Source organism: Protopterus annectens, chromosome 16.part0 (assembly GCF_019279795.1).
Source record: "Protopterus annectens isolate FY-2018-M chromosome 16.part0, PAN1.0, whole genome shotgun sequence".
In the NCBI taxonomy this organism is placed as follows: Eukaryota; Metazoa; Chordata; order Ceratodontiformes; family Protopteridae; genus Protopterus; species Protopterus annectens.
In genome coordinates, this window is record NC_056750.1 from 210,753,299 (window position 1) to 210,776,453 (window position 23,155).

The window sequence follows — 23,155 nt, forward strand, 5'->3', positions numbered from 1 at the left end:
AGAAGTATATCCAACAAAGTCCATGAACTCCATGCCACCATAGACTTGTACTCCCCAGATATAGTCATCCTGACAGAAACCTGGCTAAAACCTCACATTACCAGTGAGCAAATACTCCCTACAGGTTACGGCATACTAAGAGTAGACTGGCTAAACAAAAAAGGAGGTGTTGTAGCTATAATATTTAAACAGCATCTAAACATCCAGACCTTAAAATCATCAGCTCCACAAATAGGCAATGAAGAAATAATATATACCAACCTCAAAATTAACCAAAACAAAACCATCAACATAATTGGATGCTACTTCCCACCTGGACAAAACATCCCTCCACTAGAAAACCTCCTCAGCTGGTCTACCCACCATCTCCCCCAAGAAACTATCATCTTAGGTGATTTCAATATTGACTGGCAATCCTGTTCTGGCAACAATCCAACCCATCATGTACACCTTCATGGCTTCACCCAACTAGTCCAGTCACCAACAAGGATAAATAAAAACTCCAGCAAGCACACTACCCTGGATTGGATACTAGTCAGTAAGAACCTCCAGTCATATATAACAGGCTGCTTATCAGATAGCCTCAGTGATCACTCCCCAACATTCCTACTCAAAAAATACCTGTACCAAGCTAAACCTGTTATCTATCGTCAAATATGTAAAAAAATAAACTTTAACCCACTCACATTCATCTCATCCCTCAAAGAATGTAACTGGCATGCTCTAAAGTACCTCAGTCTAGAAGACGTAGTTGAATTTTTTAATACTACCTTCCTGAACATCCTTAATTACCATGCCCCCATAAGATTTTCCAGAACCAAAGCACAACCCTCCCCATGGCTACAGAAAACCACTAAGTCAGAAATGAAAAACAGGGATAAAGCCTGGGAGCACTGGCGCAAAACCAAAACCCCCTCAGCTAGACAGAAATTCCTAGAACTACGCAATAGAGTCAAAAAGCTAATAAAACAGGACAAATTCCAATACTACCAGTCTGTCCTAGACTCCTCACAACACAGCCCCAAACAATTCTGGTCCTCCATAAACTCCATCCTCCACCCAGGTAAAGTCAGTATCCCTCCTCCTAACATCCCTCACTCCTCAGAAAATATTGCTACCTCATTCAACACACACTTCACCCAAACCATACTATCACTAGCTAAACAACACAACCCCCCTCCCCTCCAACCCACACCTTCAACTAGTAATCTCCCCACTGCCTTCTCTTTTGTCCTGTAGCTACCTGCAACATAAAAAACTCTTAACTAAACTTAAACCCACCAAATTAGCAGCAGACAACCTCCCAAGTGAATACCTACAAATCGCAGCTGATGCTCTGGCCTACCCAGTATCCATCTTGATTAACCGATCTCTGTCAGAAAGTTACATTCCCACATTGTGGAAAGTCTCACATATAATTCCCCTCCACAAAGGCGGACCCTCTGCAGAACTAACCAATTACCACCCCATAGCTATTCTCTCTCCACTCTCCAAAATACTAGAGAGATGCATACACTCTCAGGTCTCAGACTACCTCCTTACTAACAACCTCCTTTCCAGTACTCAGCATGGTTTCCGGCCAAACCATAGCACCACCACTGCCTTACTCTCCTTTACTAACACTATCCTTCAGCATAAAAACAATGGCTATCTCTCCTCTGCTACTTTCCTAGACCTATCTAAAGCATTTGACATGGTCCTACACAAACAACTTATCTCTGTCCTCATTAACCTATCCTTCTCACAATCAGCCACCAACTGGTTTCAGAGTTACCTGTCTGACCGCCAACAATCCATTGTATGGCAGAATGATATATCTCCCCAATTACCTGTCTCCATAGGGGTTCCCCAAGGATCCATCCTTGGACCCCTACTCTTCTCTGTTTACACCAATAATCTAGCCTCTGCAACCAAACATGGCACACTGATCCAATACGCAGATGACTCGACCATCATCTGCTCAGCCCAGTCCCTACCCAAACTGCAAAAAGTTACACAGGAAGCCTTTTCCTCTGTTGAAACATGGTTATCCGATGCCCAATTAATACTCAACGCAAACAAAACTAAACCACTCATCTTCCAACCCACCAAACATACTCAAAACAACTCTCACTTTAACATCACAGCAAAAGACAACACCACTATATACCCAACTGAACACACCAAATTGCTAGGAGTGGAAATAGACAATAAACAAAAATTTGACATTTACATATAAGTCCACAAAAAACTAGGAGCATTATACAGAAATAAGCAATTTCTCACCAAAGCAGCAAAGATTTCAATAGCAAATTCCCACCTTATCTCCACCCTACTTTATGCCTCTCCAGTATATACCAACCTAAGGCAATGTGATCTAAACAAGCTAGAGACCTGCTACAACAAAATTGCCAAATTCGCCACAGGGGCATCCTACCATAGTCACCACTGTCTCTCACTTGCTGAACTGGGCTGGCTTGAACTCCCTCACCTCCTTCAGTGGTATCAACTCTCACTCGCCCACAAACTAGTAAACCATCCACTAAATGTCCCATCCCTCCAGAATCTACTCTAACCCTATCGCACCACCAGACCACTAAGATCCAGCAACAAAAATCACTTGCAGATCACTAAAGCCAATAACTCTGCTGGTGAAGCACTATTCTCTTGCGTCATAGCCAAATTATGGAACTCACTCCCACCCACAATTACCTCCATACCATCATGCACCAACTTCAAAACTTTATTAAAAGCGCACCTAAAAACATGCTGACTGTGCCCTTGCAACTCCCACTCTAATATCATCCACCCATCCAACTACTACCTTTCTTTCCACTCCACTAACTACCTTGATTATAGCAAGCTCAGATGCTCATAAGCCTAGTACTTGCTATACAGCAGGAACTTCTCATTGTTACATTTGTTAATGCCTGTTATGTACTTCACAGATAAAGATTCTAGTTGTCTACTGATGTACTATGTTCTTCATCTGTAAATATGTTGTAAGTAATTGCTATGTTAAATTGTTAATCGCTATGTAATCCAATGTAACTACTGTCTGTTTATTTTAACTGTGGAGCTTTTCTCCCCGGGCCTCCACTGAAAATGGACCCACGTCCAGTCGGACACTCCCGGTCAACAAATTTAAATAAGTAAATAAATAAATAAGAATGTTTTATATGGAAGAAGGAAGAAAGAGTGCAATTTAAAAATAGAGACCAATAGTATTGTATAATAATGATTATAAGATATTTATGAAAATAATACAAAAGAGATTTGAAACTAAATAAAAAATATTATGGAAGATATATATAGTATAAAGGGGAAGGATTTTCAAGAATTATTAATGATATAGAAATTAAAGATGATATTATGAATAGAAAAGAAGAAGCAAAAATTATGATAGGAGATCTTAATAAGGCCTTTGATACAATTGGACATGAAATCTTATGGTGAACAATGAAAGAACATAACATAAGTGAGAAAGTTAAGAAATTACGTATGTCAGCATTTAGTAATAAAGTAAAAACACTTAAAAGGGCTGGTTAAGCAAAGAGTTGCATATGAAGAGTGGTGTAAGACAGGGATGCAACATGAGCTGTGTGCTCTTTGCATTAGTTATGAATGTGATAGTATGTGAAAATAAATATACTAATTGCAAAAAACAAAATGTGTATAAAAGAGATAATAATTTACACAAATGTGTGTCTAGAGGTAATAAGGATGGCTTTAAATAAAAAGAAAAGTAAAGATGTAAGTGATGTAATAAAATAGGTGGTGTGCATTTTACAATGAATTAAATTTCTGTGTTAGGTATAACATTTGGGAATAAAGATGAAAGTAGACTCCAATGGGAAAAAACAACAGAAGAAATAAAACAAACCTGTCTTTTCTGGAAAACATATAAATTATAATTCAGAAAAAAACTTGTTTGATAAATTCAGTAGTGATGGAAAACACAGCATACTTAGCCAGTGTATTTTGGTTGGCAGCAGTATTTGGAAATTAATTATTGCGGATAATTTTTTCATTTATATGGGGTTCTAGAATAAACACAGGAAAAAAGGAGTTTTGTATATAAATAAAGAGGAAGGGAGTTCAGGGTTAATTAATCCAGTGGTATATGCTGCTTCATTAAATTTGTACAAAGTGTTGAAGTGGATAAATGAAAAAAGATAAGAGATTAGTAGCAAAACCGTATAAATATAAGTATGATAAATTTTGGGGAATTGTAAAAAAGAGTAAAAAGAGAAAAACAGTGTATAAATGAAAAAAAATAAAATGTTACCAAGAAAAAAATATTTTGTGGAAAATGAAAACTGATGATATAGGAAAGAAAGAAAAGTATGGTATAAGAATGCAATGTTAAAACATTACTATGTAAAACCACGGGAAAATCTAACAGATGGAAATAATTAAAGGTATAAAAATATGAAGCAATTGGTGTAATCAGAAAGTAGAATGTCATTTTTTTTGTGAAGACTGGAAATAGATAAATTACCAGTAAAAGGAAATATGCCATCTAAAAAGAATATGGTTACAATGTCAAGAAGAACAACCTACTGAACATGTTTTTTTTAATGTAATTGTAAAAGAATTAAAATTTTACTGGAAAAACTATGTAAAGATTTCTTGAGGATATAAAAGGAGTGGATAAAATAAATGTGAATATGATTAAATATGGATATTACAAGAATAGCAGTAAAGAATATGTTAAAATAATAGATAAAAGTATTATGTCATATGGGATATATGGAATGAAAGAGTAAATGAAATTATATTTAACGGTAAATGGATTTTAGCAACAATATTAAGTAAAATCATATGGTGGCTATGTAAAAAGGAGTGGGGGTCTAATAGAGATGAAAATTTAGTATAACAAAATGACCAAACGAACAATTCCAAAAGCACAAATTTAATAAACACTCAGTCTCTAGTGCCTCGGCATACAAGCCTTCCAGGAGACAATACTAACAAAAACATACACTCCATATATAGCAATCAATCAATTATTCAATAAAACTACATCAATTTTAAAACTTTTTCATTACAGAAGAAACTTCCAGTTGCGTTCCAGATTCAAACCGGCAGGTGTCACCATGTCATATTTTAAAATAAAAACAGTTTCTTTATGCAACAACTTATTTTTCAAGCAAATAACATTCTCAGCTTTTATATTTTCTAAAACACAGCAATGAGGATTTCTTTTCTTTTATTTTTGATGTCTCTTATATGTTCCTGCAACCTAATTTTAAAAGATTTTATACTTTCTCCAATATAAAATAGGCTGCAGGAACATTTCAGTGCATAAACCACACCTGTTGTATTGCAAGTATACTCTGCCACTGGATCAAACCTTCGACCATTAATCTTCTCAAAGGATTTACTAACATAAGGGCAAATCATTTAAGAGGGGACGTAATTTAAAAGATGTATTAGTACATGAAAAATTTTGTTTACCAAAAGAAATTATAATAATGGTAAAAGTAGATTAGGAACATGGGCATGTGGGCCTTGTTCCATTTGCTATCTAAATTTAATATTTTTAATAATCTGATCTGTGAAAAAATACTATGAGATTGTCTGTAAGATATTCATAATGAATGAAATAATTGTATCAGTGTATCCTTTGTAGCTTATCTCATGTTTTATTTTATTTGTAAATGACTTGATAGAAGCTATTTAGGATTATTATTGAAAAGTGATTTATGAAACATTCAGGTGAATTTGAATCAGTTCCATTACAAATAAAGTAAAAAAAAATCACATGAAAAATTAAGAAAGGGAAGGGCTATAATGGTGTTCATGTAATTCATTATATTATGTATACATTGGTTTGTGTATGTGGATAAATGGTCGGCCTTTCAAACGTTCACTCATATGCTGTTGGCCATATGAGTTTCGAACATTTGAAAGTTTGAACAAATAAAGGGCTCCCATATATATATATATATATATATATATATATATATATATATATATATATATATATATAGATATTGATATATGTTGATTATCTTCATTGTCCGGTACCTATTACAAGATTTGAGCTTGATTTTTATTTGAATGTGCATGGCATATGCATCATGTTTTCAATTCCCTACACATTTTGGGTTTATCTTTGTAAGCTAAGACTAAATGACACATAATGGAACTAACGACCACCACCCATGATCAAGTCCGAATCCCCAATCAGTACTATTTAATTGTTTGCTAATTGAGCTGGGCACTGTGTAGGCTACAACTCACTGTTTGCCTTCCTGAGCTTACGACCACCTGATGTACCTTTACATAGTACGTAGGTGATTCTGTGCTCCATTCAAGAATTTTTTTTTTTTTTTTATTTACATGGGTTAACCAGGAATGCCCAGTCACATTTTCAGTGGAGTCCTGGTCAGATTACTCCAAGACAATGAGCAAAAACAAGAAAACAGTTGTAATAAAAAGTACGCATTTAGCAATACACAGGACAATTCAGTCAATGTACTGAACATAGCTCTAAAGTCAGTCACATAAGAAACTAAAGTATGTGTTTATATGTGTAACCGTGAAGTAAATTTTCCAAAGGGAATATTAATACAAATTAGTAACAATTCTAACAAGTACAGGAACTCATTAACCTCAGTTAATTGGTTCAACAATTACACAGAAGGAGATTATATAGCAAGAGTTATGTGCAGGTGATCTTGTACCAGGATGAATCAAACAAATGATATCAAAGCTGCAGAACCAAATAGTAATGAGTTGAGAGGTCAGAATGGATTTGAATATCTATTTCTTTTTGGTAGCTTGTATCTTAGAAGGGAGCTTACTCCAAATTCTACCAAAGGAGGTAGAAAACATTGAGTTACTGAATTTGTTGAAGGACAGGGGGAATATGGACAAACTGAAGACTGGACTATCTCCAGTAAGAACAAAGGATAATATGGACAAACTGGTGACTGGACTGTCTCTAGCTCTGATAATAGGCCCTCCAATTAATAATTTACATATAAATTAAATGACATTTAAATTTTGATCTGAACCATTAAAGTTTTCTTCCCTTGCCTCACAATGTTAATATATCACATCAGCAAGACTTTATTTTCAATATACTTTATAACTCATGACACATCCTTTATTGATCCTTGCAGCATGTATATTACTTTATTTTAACTTTTTTGTGCAACGTTTTTAATAGTTTATGCAATCCCTAACTCTGTCACTAATATGTCAACTACTTCTCTAACATGACCATAGAACAACATGTTTTAAATAACAAAAATAAAAACAACTAGTCACAGACAAGACAGCAAATTTAATAATACACTTAGAGCTTCAGCTTGGAAACCGGAAAGCTGTTTCTAAGCCAAAGTGCTAAGTGTATTATTAAATTTGCTGTCTCGTCCATGACTACTTGTTTTTTTATTATTCTTATTTATTGGTACTATGTTTTAAACAACATATGTTGAGTCTATATTAAATTAGCGAACGCTTAGAAAAGCGAACGCTAATTCATCGACCCCTTTTAAGCGAAAGCTTAAAATCTCGAACACTGGAAAACTGAAGTTAATATTGTGTTCATTACACAAAATGGCTAGGGTTGTAATATTTAAATGTGGTTAACTGTACATATAAGTATCCTCAACACCATTAAAACATAGTGTTATTTTCGTTTTGATATTTTTTTTCAAGTGACTTGAAATTTGCTAAGGAGAGCAAAACATACACTAATATTAATCTTTCTTATATTCTGGACAAGGTCTCCAATAATGTCTCAGAAGGAGGTAGTACAACAGCTTGTGAAATACTTTTACTTAGAATATTAACATTAGTACTACCCATTAGACTAATTTGTTAATATAAGTACTGCCCATTAGAATAATTTGTGGTGGGAAGGTACATTGTGCCATGTAGCTGAATTGATGGTGGGATGTTATATAAATATTAAACGTATCACAAACTGATTATGAAATGCAGACTTACATTTGCTTATATAGAATGATTTAACCAGAATGCTGTAACTTTTTTAATATTTCCAGAAACCTGTGCAGACACAAAAAGACGTGTACAGACCCACATATTATCTCTTAGGTGCATGTTATTTTAAAACTGGACAGTAAAATTATTTTCATGAGTGCAGTTCAAAAAACCATTTTTCTAATGCTCCACTTGGCTTGTTGATAAGGGAAGAAGTCTGGTATTTCACAATAAATTAACAGACGATGTTATATGACCCTTTACTTCTAAGTGATGTGTGTAGGTCTATACAATAGAAAAACATTGTTATAATGATGAGGGAAATCTGTCTACATGGCAAGACAGCTGATAGCATTGCAATTACCGCTCTCTTTTCCCATTCTGTTCTGCTGAGCATCACAGTAGGTTTAAATATTTTCAGTCTCACTTTACATAGAAGCATTTATGGCTTAACCTCAGTACCACTGAACCATTTTTTTGATATCTTGACAGCATATATCAAATTGTGCTACAACACTTGAAATTATTTTATTTCATAACTAGGCCAAAAAATTAAAAGCATTGAATAGTATCACTGAGCATTTAAAGCATTAAACATCATCACTGAGCATTTAAAGCATTAAACAGTATCATTGAGCATTTAAAGCATTAAACATCATCACTGAGCATTTAAAGCATTAAACAGTATCATTGAGCATTTAAAGCATTAAACATCATCACTGAAAATTTAAAGCATTAAACATCATCACTGAGCATTTAAACCATTAAACAGTTTCACTGGGCATTTAAAGCATTAAACAGTATCACTGAGCATTTAAAGCATTAAACATCATCACTAAGCATTTAAAGCATTAAACCGTATCATTGAGCATTTAAAGCATTAAACATCATCACTGAGCATTTAAAGCATTAAACAGTATCATTGAGCATTTAAAGCATTAAAGATCATCACTGAGCATTTAAAGCATTAAACAGTATCATTGAGCATTTAAAGCATTAAAGATCATCACTGAGCATTTAAAGCATTAAACAGTTTCACTGGGCATTTAAAGCATTAAACAGTATCACTGAGCAGTGTAAATGATTTATGCCGAACATTACAGTGCCTTAGTGGAGAATATCTCTCATTCTCTCTTTTTAATTTGTCCAGATGTTTTGATCTTTTAATACCATAACAAGAATGGACATCGTACCTAACTGAGGGTACAGTTAGTATTCTTGAAATTAGTATCGCTTCACTCTTTGCATGGATATTAGCCAGGAGTGCTCTTCTCGACACCACCAATGTGCCCAGTCTCCTTCTGCAGTTCATAGGGTTACAGATATTGGTAGCATGTTTAAATATGATTGTAGATTCTTTTTTATTACTACTGTTACTCCTACTACTACTGGAACTGTCTAGGTATCTTTCTTTCATAGTCTTCTTCTTTCTGTATGTGTCTCTCTGTATTTAAGACACTATAATCGCTGGGTGTATTAATTTCTATGATTAATGCTACTTTTATATATTTTTGGGGATTAATGTAACTGTTTTTCTTGCATCTCTTTTTGTATCTCTTTCTTTCAGTGTGAGGGTCATTTTCTATGTGGAGGTTAAATGTTTTTCCTGCAAGTAGATGAGTTTTCACTTAGTACATCAGTTTCCTCCTACACCCCAAAATGTATTGTTTTGTTTGTTACTCAAAACTGTTTATGTGCATTGTATTTACCCTTGCCTACATGGCCCAAGCCATGGTTGGAAACAGCCTGTGGGCTAGCTCATTTACCTATCTAACAAATTATTAAAAAATCAATTAGTGGAATTTGTTGATATAAATTCCTTTTTACAGCATGTACCTCTTTAAAAAATGTATTATAGAACTATAGATTATATAAACAGATGTATAAAGTCTAGGAAATCAGAAATGATGAAGTCATTGTTTATTAGTTACATTAGACATTAGGCCCTAATTGGAGTATGGAATAACAATGTGGAAACTTTACAAGAAAACAAGCTTGAGTAAACTGGAAAGAGTACAGCAGAAATATACCAAGGGCATCGATGGATGTGAAAATTTAAGTTATTATGAAAAACTAAAATATCTGAACTTGTACGGTGTCTCTTATAGATATCTAAGAGATGGTTTATAGGGCATTTAGAGACAACTACTTCTGGGAATGTTTAGGATTATGAAAAAGTAGCAGAGAATCATCAGATAACCTATGTAGAAGATTCTCTAGGAATTAGAAGTGTACTAACTGGTTCTCTGACAAAGTAGCCAATGCATGGAACAGACTACCAAATTATATTAAAGCAAATACTAGTTTAGATATTTTTAAGAACAGCCTGGTCATTTATTGTGGGAATAAGTGTTTTGGTATATTGGCAAGCTAGAAAGGTGTTAATACCCGTGCTTGAAATATTTGTATGCATGCATGTATTTCATTTTAAAATGTTGTTGCTGTTTCAGACAGACTATATAAAGGCCCTACTTAGTCTTCAGTGATAACCCAAAATACTATGCAGTAAAAACTGTGGGCTGCTAAATATGTCTGAGTGATAATTTCACAGTGAAGTTCTATATGCACATTGTCTAGATCAAAAATAGTTGGCTGTTGCATTTTCTAATAAGAAACACATTAACAAAGCAGATTAGCATACCCGTATGGCACACAGTTTACATAAAGCATCTACATGAAGTTATTTCTGGATTCAGGTAGTGATTGTATACTTCTTTTCCTGGCATGTTTATATTTTCATTTTGATTAACATAAAACTATGCATTGGTACTAGTATGTTGTTGGGATGCTCTCAGTTCTGAGGTACATGTACAGCTTTTTCTAGTCAAGCTGAGAAAGAAATATATCCACTTATCAAGTGTGTAAACCCTGAATATGTAGGTTGCTTCTTGGTGTTTTGGGAGCATTGATGTTTCTCTTGATTTAGTTAGCAGGTATGTTTTTTCCCTCTCTATTTGTTGCAGCCACACTTGTCCTTTCATATTCTTACACGTTAATTAATGTTACAGAAAGGAAGGAGGGTATATGGATGACGTTATTGATGTTTTTCTTTTTTTTCCCTTGCCTTCTTTTTTAACACCTTTATTGAATTATAGTTTGTGACATAGACACATTTACATTTATATCAAACTGTATTAACGAGTTAAAATTAGATGTGACTGATGTTTGAGAAAAAATATGTGTGTATGATAAAGGCATTCTCAGTCTGTAACCTGTATCACTATGAGTAAATAAATTCCTGGTAGGGAACATATTAATGAGTCACGAGTGCCTCATATATGGGGCAAAAACAAAATCAAGAAAGCAACAGAGAATATTTCTCATTGGTATGTCTCTATTTTGCCAAATATTTACAGCTTTGCCAAAGTAGTAAGTTCCATCTTATTTAGAAAAGTGTGACTATATAATGAAAAGTAAACAAATATTGTAAAGACATCTTAGAATTTGCTAGAAGGTATATAGGTTAAGGGAGTTTTATTTTACCCTGAGTAGGAGACGTGGCATTAAGCATAATCAATTTAATGGGTTGAAAGCTTTTCACTTTTTCAGTTCTGTATTGTATAGTCAATGTTTTTTTTTTTGTATCTTGTTTGGGTGAGTCATGTTTCACTTGTCCATGTCATGTACTAGAGACCACACTTTAAAAATCTCATTCATGAACCCTCCCGACCCCCAGCACAATAGTTAAACAGAAAATAGGGTGCATTCTGACAGATTATTTTCCATAGCGCATTTCATTTACTACTTGCGTTGTTGAATAAGTGTTAGCTTATTTTGTAGGTGTACTTATTTTGGCAAAAAAGAAAGAAAGCACTTGTATAAATCTTTATTTCTATTGATGTATAATAGTCCCAGAGAGAAGTTGCACTGTGGCAGCACTTATTTGGATGTAAGCTACATGCTGCATAGACTAGTACCACAGGCCAGCTAAAAGCAAGTGTTTAGGTAGATTGGCAAATTAACATGTTGCTTGAATCTTAAAGATGATTCTTTCCATAGTCCAATGAAAACACTAAGGTGGTACCAGAGACTGTGCTCGGCCACCCCTCACTCTGGCCCATTTATGATGAAGGGCTTCTATTAGACTGAAATCTTATGTAATTGTAGAAGCCATATTGGATCAATAAAATGTGCCATATCATCCTTGTGTTCTATTGTTTTATGTTAGTAGACCAGCATGGCATTATTTTTTATGTCCAGTCGGTCCCCTGAGCTATTATGCTGATACTCTCCTGCCTCTCGCCTTTTTTTTCTTTTATATTCCCAATTCATACAACCATACAATACTAGTGTTTAACTTATGTTTGCTCATTTTTTCCCATTTGGTTGTCAGTTTCCAATATTTACATGTGTGTGTGTGTGTGTGTGTGTGTTTCTAAATATATATATATATATATATATATATATATATATATATATATATATATATATACTGGCATGTGCCACAGTTTTCAAAGTATCATTTCTAAATTTCTCTTATGACCAATTTCATATCTTCTGATCTTGTAACATTAATAAGTGAATCTGATGAAATGTCTCCAAACTACCTAATAAATTTCAATGGCAGTGGTTAAACAATGGTTAGGAGTCTGTCTTCAATGCCTGCTAAACTGCATTCTCTTAGTTATTTTCTTCATGCCATTTCAGGACTTATTCCTGTCTTATGTACATACATGCTGTATTACTTCTATTGTAGCTGGTGAATATTCTATCATTATTATAAGCTATAGTTCCATAGTGCATCACAGTTATTTAATGACAACTTATCCTGCATATGAATGGCCAAAATGTACATTGTCCTTTTTGTATAGTCTTTATCTTAATTTAATATTTTTCTAATTCTAGGTTGCAACTTCATGAAAGATAAGCAATTTCTATAGTAGCTGTTCAGATGTGCACTAGTCACTTTATATATTCCTAAAATTAATGCAAGTCGAAGCAAAAAATGCCATACTGTCAGATATATAGTGAACTTAATTGCAATATTTTAACTGTTTTGAACATTTTATATTCAGTTTTATTTTGAAATATATATTTTACAACTTTGATTAAAAATGTTCTTAGAAGCTGTTTTCTAGTTATGGCTTAATAGAAAATGATCAGCTTTAAGGTTATTTGTGCTCTACCTAGGCTGCATCAGAAGTAGACAGAAGTCTATAACATGGCATTTCACCCTCTCCAATATGTGTTCATTTCTTACCATACATGGTAAAAACCTAGCTTTTGACAGGCTGACGGAAGAAATAACGTTTGCTTAAATGCAGATACAAGTCAAGCCAAGCCAGTCTGATAATTTTCAATGACAATAACATGGATTTCTAGGATGTAATTTCCCTTGAAATTAATGCTTTTTTGCATTCAGCATTATGCCAAATAAATAGTTTACCTGGGAACAAGAGCTAAGATAGCAAACATACAATGAAAATACACTAATATTGTTCGGTTAATTGAATGTTTCATTGAATATTGTTTTAATTAAACATAACAGAAATTCTGGGTCTAGTTAATAAAAATTAATAGCTACCAGAAAATAACAGTGCCAAAAAGAAATCACAAAAACAAATAAAACATCAACATTCTAAGTGTGACGTTTTTCTGCATTCATGCAGTGACTATACTAGATATGTATGCATGGCATAAAACAAAATGGAATGATCCCTCCACTCTGCACAAAAATTACTGCTTGAATTCAATAAATCATGAATTTTAACTAATTATAACTATTTACTATTTACACAATGGCCCTGCAAATGCCACGTTCACTAAAATGCATCTAAGTAAACTATATTTGCAGAAGTGTATTATTGCTGTAAAGGACAGCTGTTTTGAAAATAGAAACTGTATTTTATAACCACAATAGCCCTGACAAATGAATGAGCCCTGGGCTAAAACAATAGCATTCAACCTCAGAGGTAATTCATTAGAGCATTAAGCATTATATATCTTAAATGGCTAAAACAATAGCATTCAACCTTAGAGGTAATTCATTAGAGCATTAAGCATTATATATCTTAAATTAGCTTTGCTGATGAGAAATGATAATGATAATTCGGACCTTTAGACTTAGAGCTGTTGGTTAGAAAGAAGAGTTTTGTACTGTTAACAGAGTTATATTTTATATTTCTGTAAGTAGTATCTCATATACAGCTCACAAAATGATTTTAGATTTTATGTGTGGAGTTTATTCATTCATGTAATAAATTATGTGCCCCAACGGCCCATAATTAGTTCCAACTTAATTGAGACCTTTCAGTATATCAGTACAGAGGTTCTGCTGGTAAAAATGATACTTATGATCCAAATCATAGCAGCTGCGAGGTGTACTAACAGATCCAATAAGGAATGTAGGCTCACAGCAATTCTAACTATATCTCCAGAAGATTCAGGTGGTGTTCTGATAGATTAACCCTGTAATTTTCTATTGTGCTACCTTTATCTTCTTAAAAGACTACTGTAAAATGTAGAAGAAAGCATTGATCTGTAAAACAAATTATCTAATTGCTTCCCAGACATCTGTCACTGGTTCTTTGTGGCCATATACGCACAACCATCTTAAGCAAGATGAATCTGGGAAAGCACATTTTTTTTTTCTTTTAGTCTTAGTTAAGTAATGAAAGAAAGACAGAATGACAGCTACATCTGCATAGATTGGAAGATCATAAATTGCATTTGAATTATTTAAATTTTTGTTTCATATATTCTTGAATTTTAATTGTGTAAAGTCTACACACACAAGCAAAACGAAAACTCATTATGCAATGATTGTACTGTGTTACAATTTTTTCATTGTCCCCAGTTACTAAATCAATAATTGTAGTGAATTTTCTACTCAGAAAATGGTTGCTCAAATATGCTCATGTCTGTCAGGATCCGAAAACAATCTTTATGAAGGAAAATGTCTCTGTATTAAGCATCCTACCAGATAATGAAACAGGCCTGAGTGTGTAGGAAGGTAATTTAGTAGCTGCAGCTGCATGATACATCAGAATGTCTACCTGCATGTCAACGAATGTTATTAACGTGACTGAAAGTCATTGTGGAGTACTCAGTGGATTAGCCAATGCTTCTTTTTTGGAAATTCTTTTGTTATTTTTGTGGTTTATTTATACTTTGTCAAGGCATGCCTACTGAGCCTTGATCATTTTCAAAGGAGGCTCAAGAAGGAATACTTTGAGGACTGGTACATTGGCCAGAAAACTTATTATGTACATTTTCAGAAAGTGATCAATAAAACAAGTATATTCAGGTGGCAATGACAGTGGACGGGAACACACAGATATGGCATCACAGCACTTGTTTTCTGACCAGAATGGAGCTTCTACTCTGTACATCTTTTACAAGACTGATGGAGTTCGTCTGTTTCTTCCCACTGGCATTTGAAATTTAATTTTTGTCAGCCTAAAAATTTATAACAGCTTTACTTGCTGCACCATATGATTAGATGGTCTGACCTCAGATTGCAACTTGTATTTATGCTGTTTCGCTTGAAATAGCTGTAGATATGCAATGATTTAGTAATTTCTTAGACATAGGTTGTTTTTCTGTTATCTGTTTTCTTCTGTTTGCTTAGGTCAGAGTTTCCTGTTCTACAAAGGTATATTTTGCAATATTATGTAGAGAAAGAAAAAGTAATCACACAATAAAAACAGATTGTAATAAGATGCTAGGGTATTATATTGTTGCAAATGTTAGATTTTCTGTATCGCAATGCTTATTTCTGTAATTTGATTCCCTGGTGGCATGCCTTCTGTGTTGAATTTGTATATTTCCACTTTGTCCATGTGGATTTTCAATGCATGTTTGGTTTTCTCTTTCCACATTACAAAGATAAATCAGTAGTTGAACTGGTAAACATCTAAATTATTCATAGGTTTGCTTATGGTGAGTGACGTCCTATGTTGGAGTGGGATATTGTCCAGGACTGCTTTTCTGATATAAAACCACTGATGTCTGGAAAAATGCTCAGCAATGCTGGAGAGGTGAAATTTGAGATGAGAGAATGAATAAATAAAATGTTTTGTACTTCTTTACTGGACGCAGTTAAGTATGACAAAGATAGGAATTGAGCCAGGTTGAGAGGATACAGAAAACATGTTCCTTGCGCCAAAGTACTGAGTACTGACATTCCGTCATATATTACTGTTTATCGGATTATATTAGGTTGTATTACAGCTGCCATTAATAAATTTTTTCATACAGTTTTTTTTTTCATTTGTCACACGCACCACTTTTTGCAATGATATGAAATTCAAGCTCATGTAGGGAAGGCCCATCCCTGCTTTTCCCATATCACAGCTTTTAGCAGTTCAGATGAACAGAACGATTTGTTTTGATTTTGTGACCACATCATAAGCTTGAGACACATCAGGGGAAATGTAAGACCATGCTTCACCTTTATGCAATAGCTGCGTATAGTCTCCTGCAATGTGTTCTTTTTTTAGACACAGTTAATTGTCAATTCCTTTTGGACCCTCAATGGTCTCCCATGGTGTGGGAATTTAATATCAATTTCACATTCAAAGCTACCTGGGATGTCAGATTCCAAACATAGTGCTGAGAAAGTAGTGCACCCAGAAGCAACAAAATTCATTTTTATTGCTGGAATGCCATGTAGGGACTTCAACCTTCTGATTTTCTTGCACTAGAATTAAGAGCACAAGATGGGAAACCACTTTGATAAGTATTGTCATGCTCTTCTGTCTTCCTTGTTAGTATAAAGGTGCACCCCATATCGATTATGTGGGTGATCAGGCTTTAGTTCCGTAACAGAGAATAGCTATGCCTTTTCTGTCTGGCAGTTAGTGCAGAGGACTAAAGCTCTGACTTGGTAATGAGGGCACAGGGTTTGAAACGTTCCATCTTCAATTGGCTACTGTGTAACCTCGAGCAAATCATTTAACCAGACAGTGCTTTCAGGCAGCTGGGGATGTACGCTAGCCTCCTAGGCTGCATGCCTAGTAACTATCTATGAGTCTAAAAAGTGCAAACTGTGCCATGCTGTGAAATTTTACATATTCCATCTCATCTATAATATGCTAGGTCTTATGAATATTTCTAGTGTTAACAGTCATTTTCACATCATTGTCATACTGGTAAAAATCATTCTGATTTGTTCATTTTGAACTAGCTTCTGCGAATGAATACAAGACAATCGTTTGTTATCCTGGTATATTTTTTTTCAGATATCTCACATGCAGCATGCACTAAACGTAGAAGGGAAATTGATGGATTTTAGGTATTCACTACAGATGTTAGCTGCCTTTTTTTTTTTACCTGAATTAAGTAAATCACCTTGTGGATGGTTGGGGTAGAATTCAGACCTGCAATTATGCTATATCATACCTGGTGATTTAAGTAGATAAAGGGAATTTATTTATTTATTTGTCTTTGTTGACTGTGAAGTCCGACTGGGCAGACCCATTTTCATCCCAGACCCAGGAAGAAAAGTCCCATCACAGTATATTTATAATAACAAGTGAATTTCAGACAGTTCTCAGAAAAACAACAGTTAGATTTCTCATGAAATAATAAAAATAATTACTAGATATGTACATACAGTAAAGTATTTACAGCAACAATTATAAGTCTATACAGTTATTTCAGTTGTCACACATCTGTCTCTGTCCTGTACTGTGTTTTATTAATTTCATGTATATACTTCGTAATTGGGGCACTATAACTTCTTGTATGAAGAATTACTTAACGTATATAAACAAAAAGTTCATTATATTAAATATAAGTTCTACTGCAATGTAGCTGTCTTTATGTCCAGTATTATATATGATGAGTTATGTCAGTAATTTTAGACCTCAAAAATTCTCTGTAGTACAGGGAGATGACAATTTTTACACTGAATGAAGAAATTTAGAAACATAATTTTATAGTAATTTATAACGATCTTTAGCCTGCAATCTCAAAACCCAGTGTTACACTTGATTTCATTGGGTTGTCTACTTCAGTTTTCAAGTTTGATCAAGTGTCACACATCTTTTGACATGCCAGCCTGTGTATCATCCATTTTGGTTAAGAAATTTGAAATATATAAGTCAGATATGTAAAAAAATGTAAGGATTCGGATAGGCTTTAATCCAATCATCCTAACAATAAATTCATCAGGGTGCAGAGAGGTCTTCCCTATACAGCCCCTGCCCTGCACCTGGCCCTCTGTGCAGCATGGCGGTAAAGCAGTGTTATTATTTTTTTAATCAACAAAAAAGTGTCCCTGCATCATAAGAATATACTAAAGTAATAACCACTAGGGCCTATATAAGCCTAGCCAAGCAAACCAAATGTATCCCGCAAGTTAATGTGCCTTACAGGTTATTTTAAGGGTTATATGTAAACTAGTGAAAGATTTACAGGCTGCCTCTGTCCATTAGAGACATAAGTGCTAGACCCGGGGTTAAATTCCAATTTCTTATCCAGTGGTGCAAGTTTCTCTTGAATAAGGTTAGGGAAGACCTCTGCTTCACATGGATGGGAGACCTGTGACAGGGAAGGGGAATTCTCTGACACACATACCTATCCCTCCACCATGTCCTATTATGTCATAAGGAAAGTTTAAATCCTTAGATTGAGAAATTCTGTTGCTATTAATTTTTGCAGATATGCAAAGAGTCCATCAGACTGGGATCCAAGGATGCCTTGTATGCCAGGCACAGATTGCCTCTCAACAGTCTGTATGAAGCAGAGCATAGAGATAGGGCCTTGAAGTGATCTGCATAGGATATGCTGTTTATGTCCTGTAATTTTTTTGTGAGGAACTTCTGTGGACATTCCAGTCAGTGATGGCAGTTGAGTCTGTAGCCACCATGTACTACCCATGTTCCTGTAAAAAAACAAAAACTAAAACTCTGAATTAAGTTACCACTGCCTCTGTTTTCCCTGTATGTAGCATTTCCTGCAGGTCAGTATCTTGTACTTGTACTGCACAGACTTACCACCTGCCACAACTACAGCATTTCCAGGGTGTGTGTGTGTGTGTGTGTGTGTGTGTGTGTGTCTGGTCCCTTGCCTTACCTCACTGTGAAATCTGCTTCACAGTTAGGAATACATTGCTAATGCTATATGTATAATTCTGCAGGGATAAATATCAAACTGCCATCAATAATAAAAGCTTAATTGTGACTACTTATTTCCTGTCAGTTTCATGACTTCTACAGCCCAGATTTATTTGTGCATCCTAAACTCATTTGCAAGATACATGAGGCTGTGTCTGTCATAACTCATTGTGCTGAAAGGGGAAAGAATGGGTAAAGTTTAGCCAAAAAATAACTTGCTAAGAAGCATCAGTTTCCAAAATAATTGCCATGAATTTATGGAAAAAAACAGTGCAAACCTGTGAGGTGGATTATCACATAAAAAAGTAAAAATATGACTTGCCTTTAGTATCCGCAGTGGTTGGGGTACAGCTGCTAGTGTCGGCTGCAGGTGCATTGCGGTCTGTCCACAGTGTGCCACCTGGTACTGCAGAGGGTTATAGGCTGCTCGTATTCCATTGCGGGCATCCTCTCCCCTCGGTTCTTCTTTAACAATAACTGACCTGGGGTCAAAACCTTGCTCATATCCACTTGGGCCAGTTTTTCGCTCTGCATTATACTGATGCCCGTAACCATACACATTGGTTCCCATACCAGTGTGTCCTTCTGTCGGCAGGTAGTGGTAGGTATTCTTTAGTCTCTCATGCTTCAGGGTAAAGAGGTCAGTCAGGAACTCCTCATTTGAGTCAATATAGGCAGAGATGTCGATGGAATTTTCACTCTCACAGATGCCACTGAGGTCAGTTCCTGCTGCCACACTTCTAGCTGGATACAGTGGGTTCTGTCCACCTCGCCTGTCACACTCGTAATAATTATTTTGTGACATTGCAGGGATTTGATTACTTTCAGAATAACATTTCACAGACAGATGAAATTCAGATGAAGGCACTTAGAAATATTTATACAAATGTATAATTCCATATGCAAAGAAATTAAGAATTATCCATGACAATATGCACTAGAAAAGAGAGCAATTTCATCACTGTTAATTCTGCATCATGAAACGAGATACTTCTAGAAAAAGCGGTTTAATTTTAGTGTCAGTGAAACTCCTGGTTGAGTAGGTTAAGTTTTTCTTCAGCTTCCTTCTGTTCCTTCATCCAGTTGACAGACATAAGACATCAGAAGCTATTGCAGCAAATCAGATGGGAGAAAATGTTTGAAAAATTTCTTGTTCATAACTTCTTTAAGAACAGACCATGCCAAAAAAAAGTGCTTTCAGTCTCACAGTCACAGGCAGGAAGTGTGTGGATTTTTTTTTCTTAAACAGCACCAATAAAAAAAGTTGATAGCAGTTGTGCAACTCTGAACGAATAATGCAAAGAGCTCTCTCTTTCTGTGTGTGTCTCTCTCTCTCTCTCTCTCTCTCTCTCTCTCTCTATCTCGCTTTCTCTCTTCCCCACCTAGTAGAGTTCAGCTGTTTGCAGACTTGGTCCAAAGTTTACTAAACTGCTCTGAGAAGTAAAGGTTAGTATTTAAGCTTTTCTGCCCCTCCCTTTGCTCCTCCTATGGTTACCACTTTTTTTAAATGCAGAGGAACATTTCTTTTCTATCCTGAAGGTGGTATCCATACCCTAATTTCATAGCACTAAATAATTTAATTTATGAATCCCTTTTTTTCAGTTGACAAGAAACTATATGAAGACAAAGGGATTTAATTCTGGTGCTAAGGAACTTTTTGTTGTATGTTTTAAACAAAGGAAATGTCTTCTCCCTTTCTCTTTCACTCCCTCTCACCATCAATGAAAAGCAGTTTGGGTTAGTTGCTACAGCACTTAAGAGAAATGAGTTTGAATCCTGTGCTAGCCAATAGATAGTTCAAGGCCATGAGCTTTACCTACAAACACCACCCAGTAGGTGATGAGCTTTGAGGAATCCATGATGGCTGTACCTTTAAATTCCCCCAAATAGTGTGAGCAGAAAATTCACTAGACTTTCTTGCAGTCTGTAGGCATAGGCCAACTAGGCGGCCGCCTAGGGCGCCACTCTAGCACATGCACTTTTCCAGTATTTATTAGTTTATTTTTTGTAGTAAAAAAATGATTCCATTAAAATGCGCAGAATGAGTACAAAAAAAAAAAAACTGAAGAGTAAGACAAACTGTGAGAAAAAGGAGGGAAAAAGTAATCTGGATGGTGTAGGTGGACCAGGATGAGGAAGGGGTATTGTGGAGCCCTTTTGCCTAGGGCACCAGTTGACTTTGCACTCTAGAATATAGCACTATCAGCAGTAAACTGCATATTATGTTGTACTGTTGTGGAAACTTGCTGATATGTCAGTTCATCATCATCATCATCATCATCATCCCACTTTTTCCCCATCTTCTACATGGGGTTGGGGTGGCATGTCAACTTTCTCTTTCTCTCTCTATCTTGATTCATTGCCACTCTCCTGCCTTCTTCAACACTCATGCCTGACTGTCACAGATCTTCTATCACACAGTCCATCCGTTTCTTCGCTGGATGCCATAATTTCTTCTTGCCTTCTCCCTTTCTCTCCCAAATCTTCTTCAGCAGATTGTCTTCTGCTTTTCTGCAAAGATGCCTAAACCACCGTAATCTGTTCTCGTTGACCTTGTCTGCAATTGGTGCTACTTTGGCTTTTGTTCTTATACTCTCATTTTTCACTTGTCCCACAGTGTGCATCCTACCACTAGTTTCAGGCATTTTGTCTCCATCACCTCCAGCTTCCTCAACTGGTCTGCCTTTACTGCCGAGGTTTCTGTGCCATACATTAGTACTGGTCACACCACTGTTTTGTACACCTTACTTTTCATCTTCTTTGGCATTCTTCTGTCATACACAACCCCTGAGACTCTGTGACATTTGGCTGCAGCCCCTATGATACTAGCTCTGACCTCCTCATTCAGACTTTCCTTTTCCTCAACCACCCCGCCCACCCAGAAACTTGAAGCTGTAACCTGTTCCACTATGTTCCCTTCTATCTCAGTTCTCAGCTTCTTTGTAATTGCCCCATTTGCTCCCATTACAACTGTGTTATCTGTACTCAGTTTCATCCCATGTGCCACCAGTTTTGCATTCCATTCCCCTATCCTTTGCTGAAGTCCTACCTCAGAGTCTGCCTGTAATGCCACATCATCTGCATACAGAAACTTTGTTGATCTCTCCCCTCTGACCTGATTACTAATGTTGTCCATCACCAGTGTGAACAGCAGTGTGCTCAGAGCTGAATCCTTGTGCACACCCACTCCCACTGGGAACCCCTCTGTGAGACCAGACACTGTTCGTACTTGCATCATTGGGTTTTTGTACATAGCCTGGAGTACCAATGCTTCTGGGACTTTAAACCACAGCAGTACTGCCCAGATCAGCTTTCTTTGGACCTTGTCATATGCTTTCTCCAAGTCTAGGAATGCCCAGTTTAACTCTTTCCTCATCTCTAGCTTCTTCTCAACTATCTGTCAGGTATGCTGGTTGTTTCCATGATTTTTTTTAAATTCCAGTAGCTGGTTTCTACCACACTTTACAGCCTAGCAAGGTCCAACTGGGCATCACCTAAGCCCTTTTCATTAGAGTCCTAGAGAGAATAGCTCAAATTCAAGAATAAAGAAGTAAAAGTTACACTATTTATATATATATATATATATATATTTTTTTTTTTTTTTTTTTTTTTTTTTTTTTGCTTATTTGGCCGACACTGGCACTTGCATGTGTGCAAGGAAACGTCTGCACATAACCTATGGGATATTTGTTCTTCCGTATCTGTATTTAGGAAGTGGTGCTACCTGTCACTTGCCATGGTCTTGTCTTTCAAGTGGCAGATAGGCATTCTGGGGTTGCCACATTGATTTTCCCTCTCACAACATCAAGCAAGACATGGAGGTGGGTACATTGCAGACCTTTCCTCTGTTTCGTCACAACCTATTTTCCTCTGTTTGTTTTTTGGTGAGGTAGACAGGTACGATATAAAGTTAACATACTCACCTACATCCTTTATCATCATCAACTTGTGCATTCACCCATGTTGTCATATGTGACACTGCTGAAAAGAATGGGGCAAGCCTTCACTGGACAATTCTGTCTGCATTATCCCACACTTTGACTTCTCATACTAGAGCTACCATGAAGGCTTTGCCTGCAACCTTTCTCATGTTCTTTGAATTCTTTGGGTGCATTATGCTCATTCAAATGTAGATTACTCATGCTGAAGACTGAAAT

At 35.7% G+C, this 23,155-nt stretch overlaps 1 protein-coding gene across 1 annotated transcript in view; it reads right to left on the reverse strand.

The window, feature by feature from the left end:
- Positions 1 to 20,400, reverse strand: part of CEBPE (CCAAT enhancer binding protein epsilon) — a 91,194-nt gene extending 70,794 nt beyond the window's left edge. Inside the window, exon 1 of the mRNA XM_044057875.1 lies at positions 19,321 to 20,400. Within this exon, the coding sequence (XP_043913810.1) occupies positions 19,321 to 19,803 (483 nt within the window). The 5' untranslated portion in view covers positions 19,804 to 20,400. The remainder of the gene's footprint in view (positions 1 to 19,320) is intronic.
- Between the last annotated feature and the right edge of the window lie 2,755 nt (positions 20,401 to 23,155).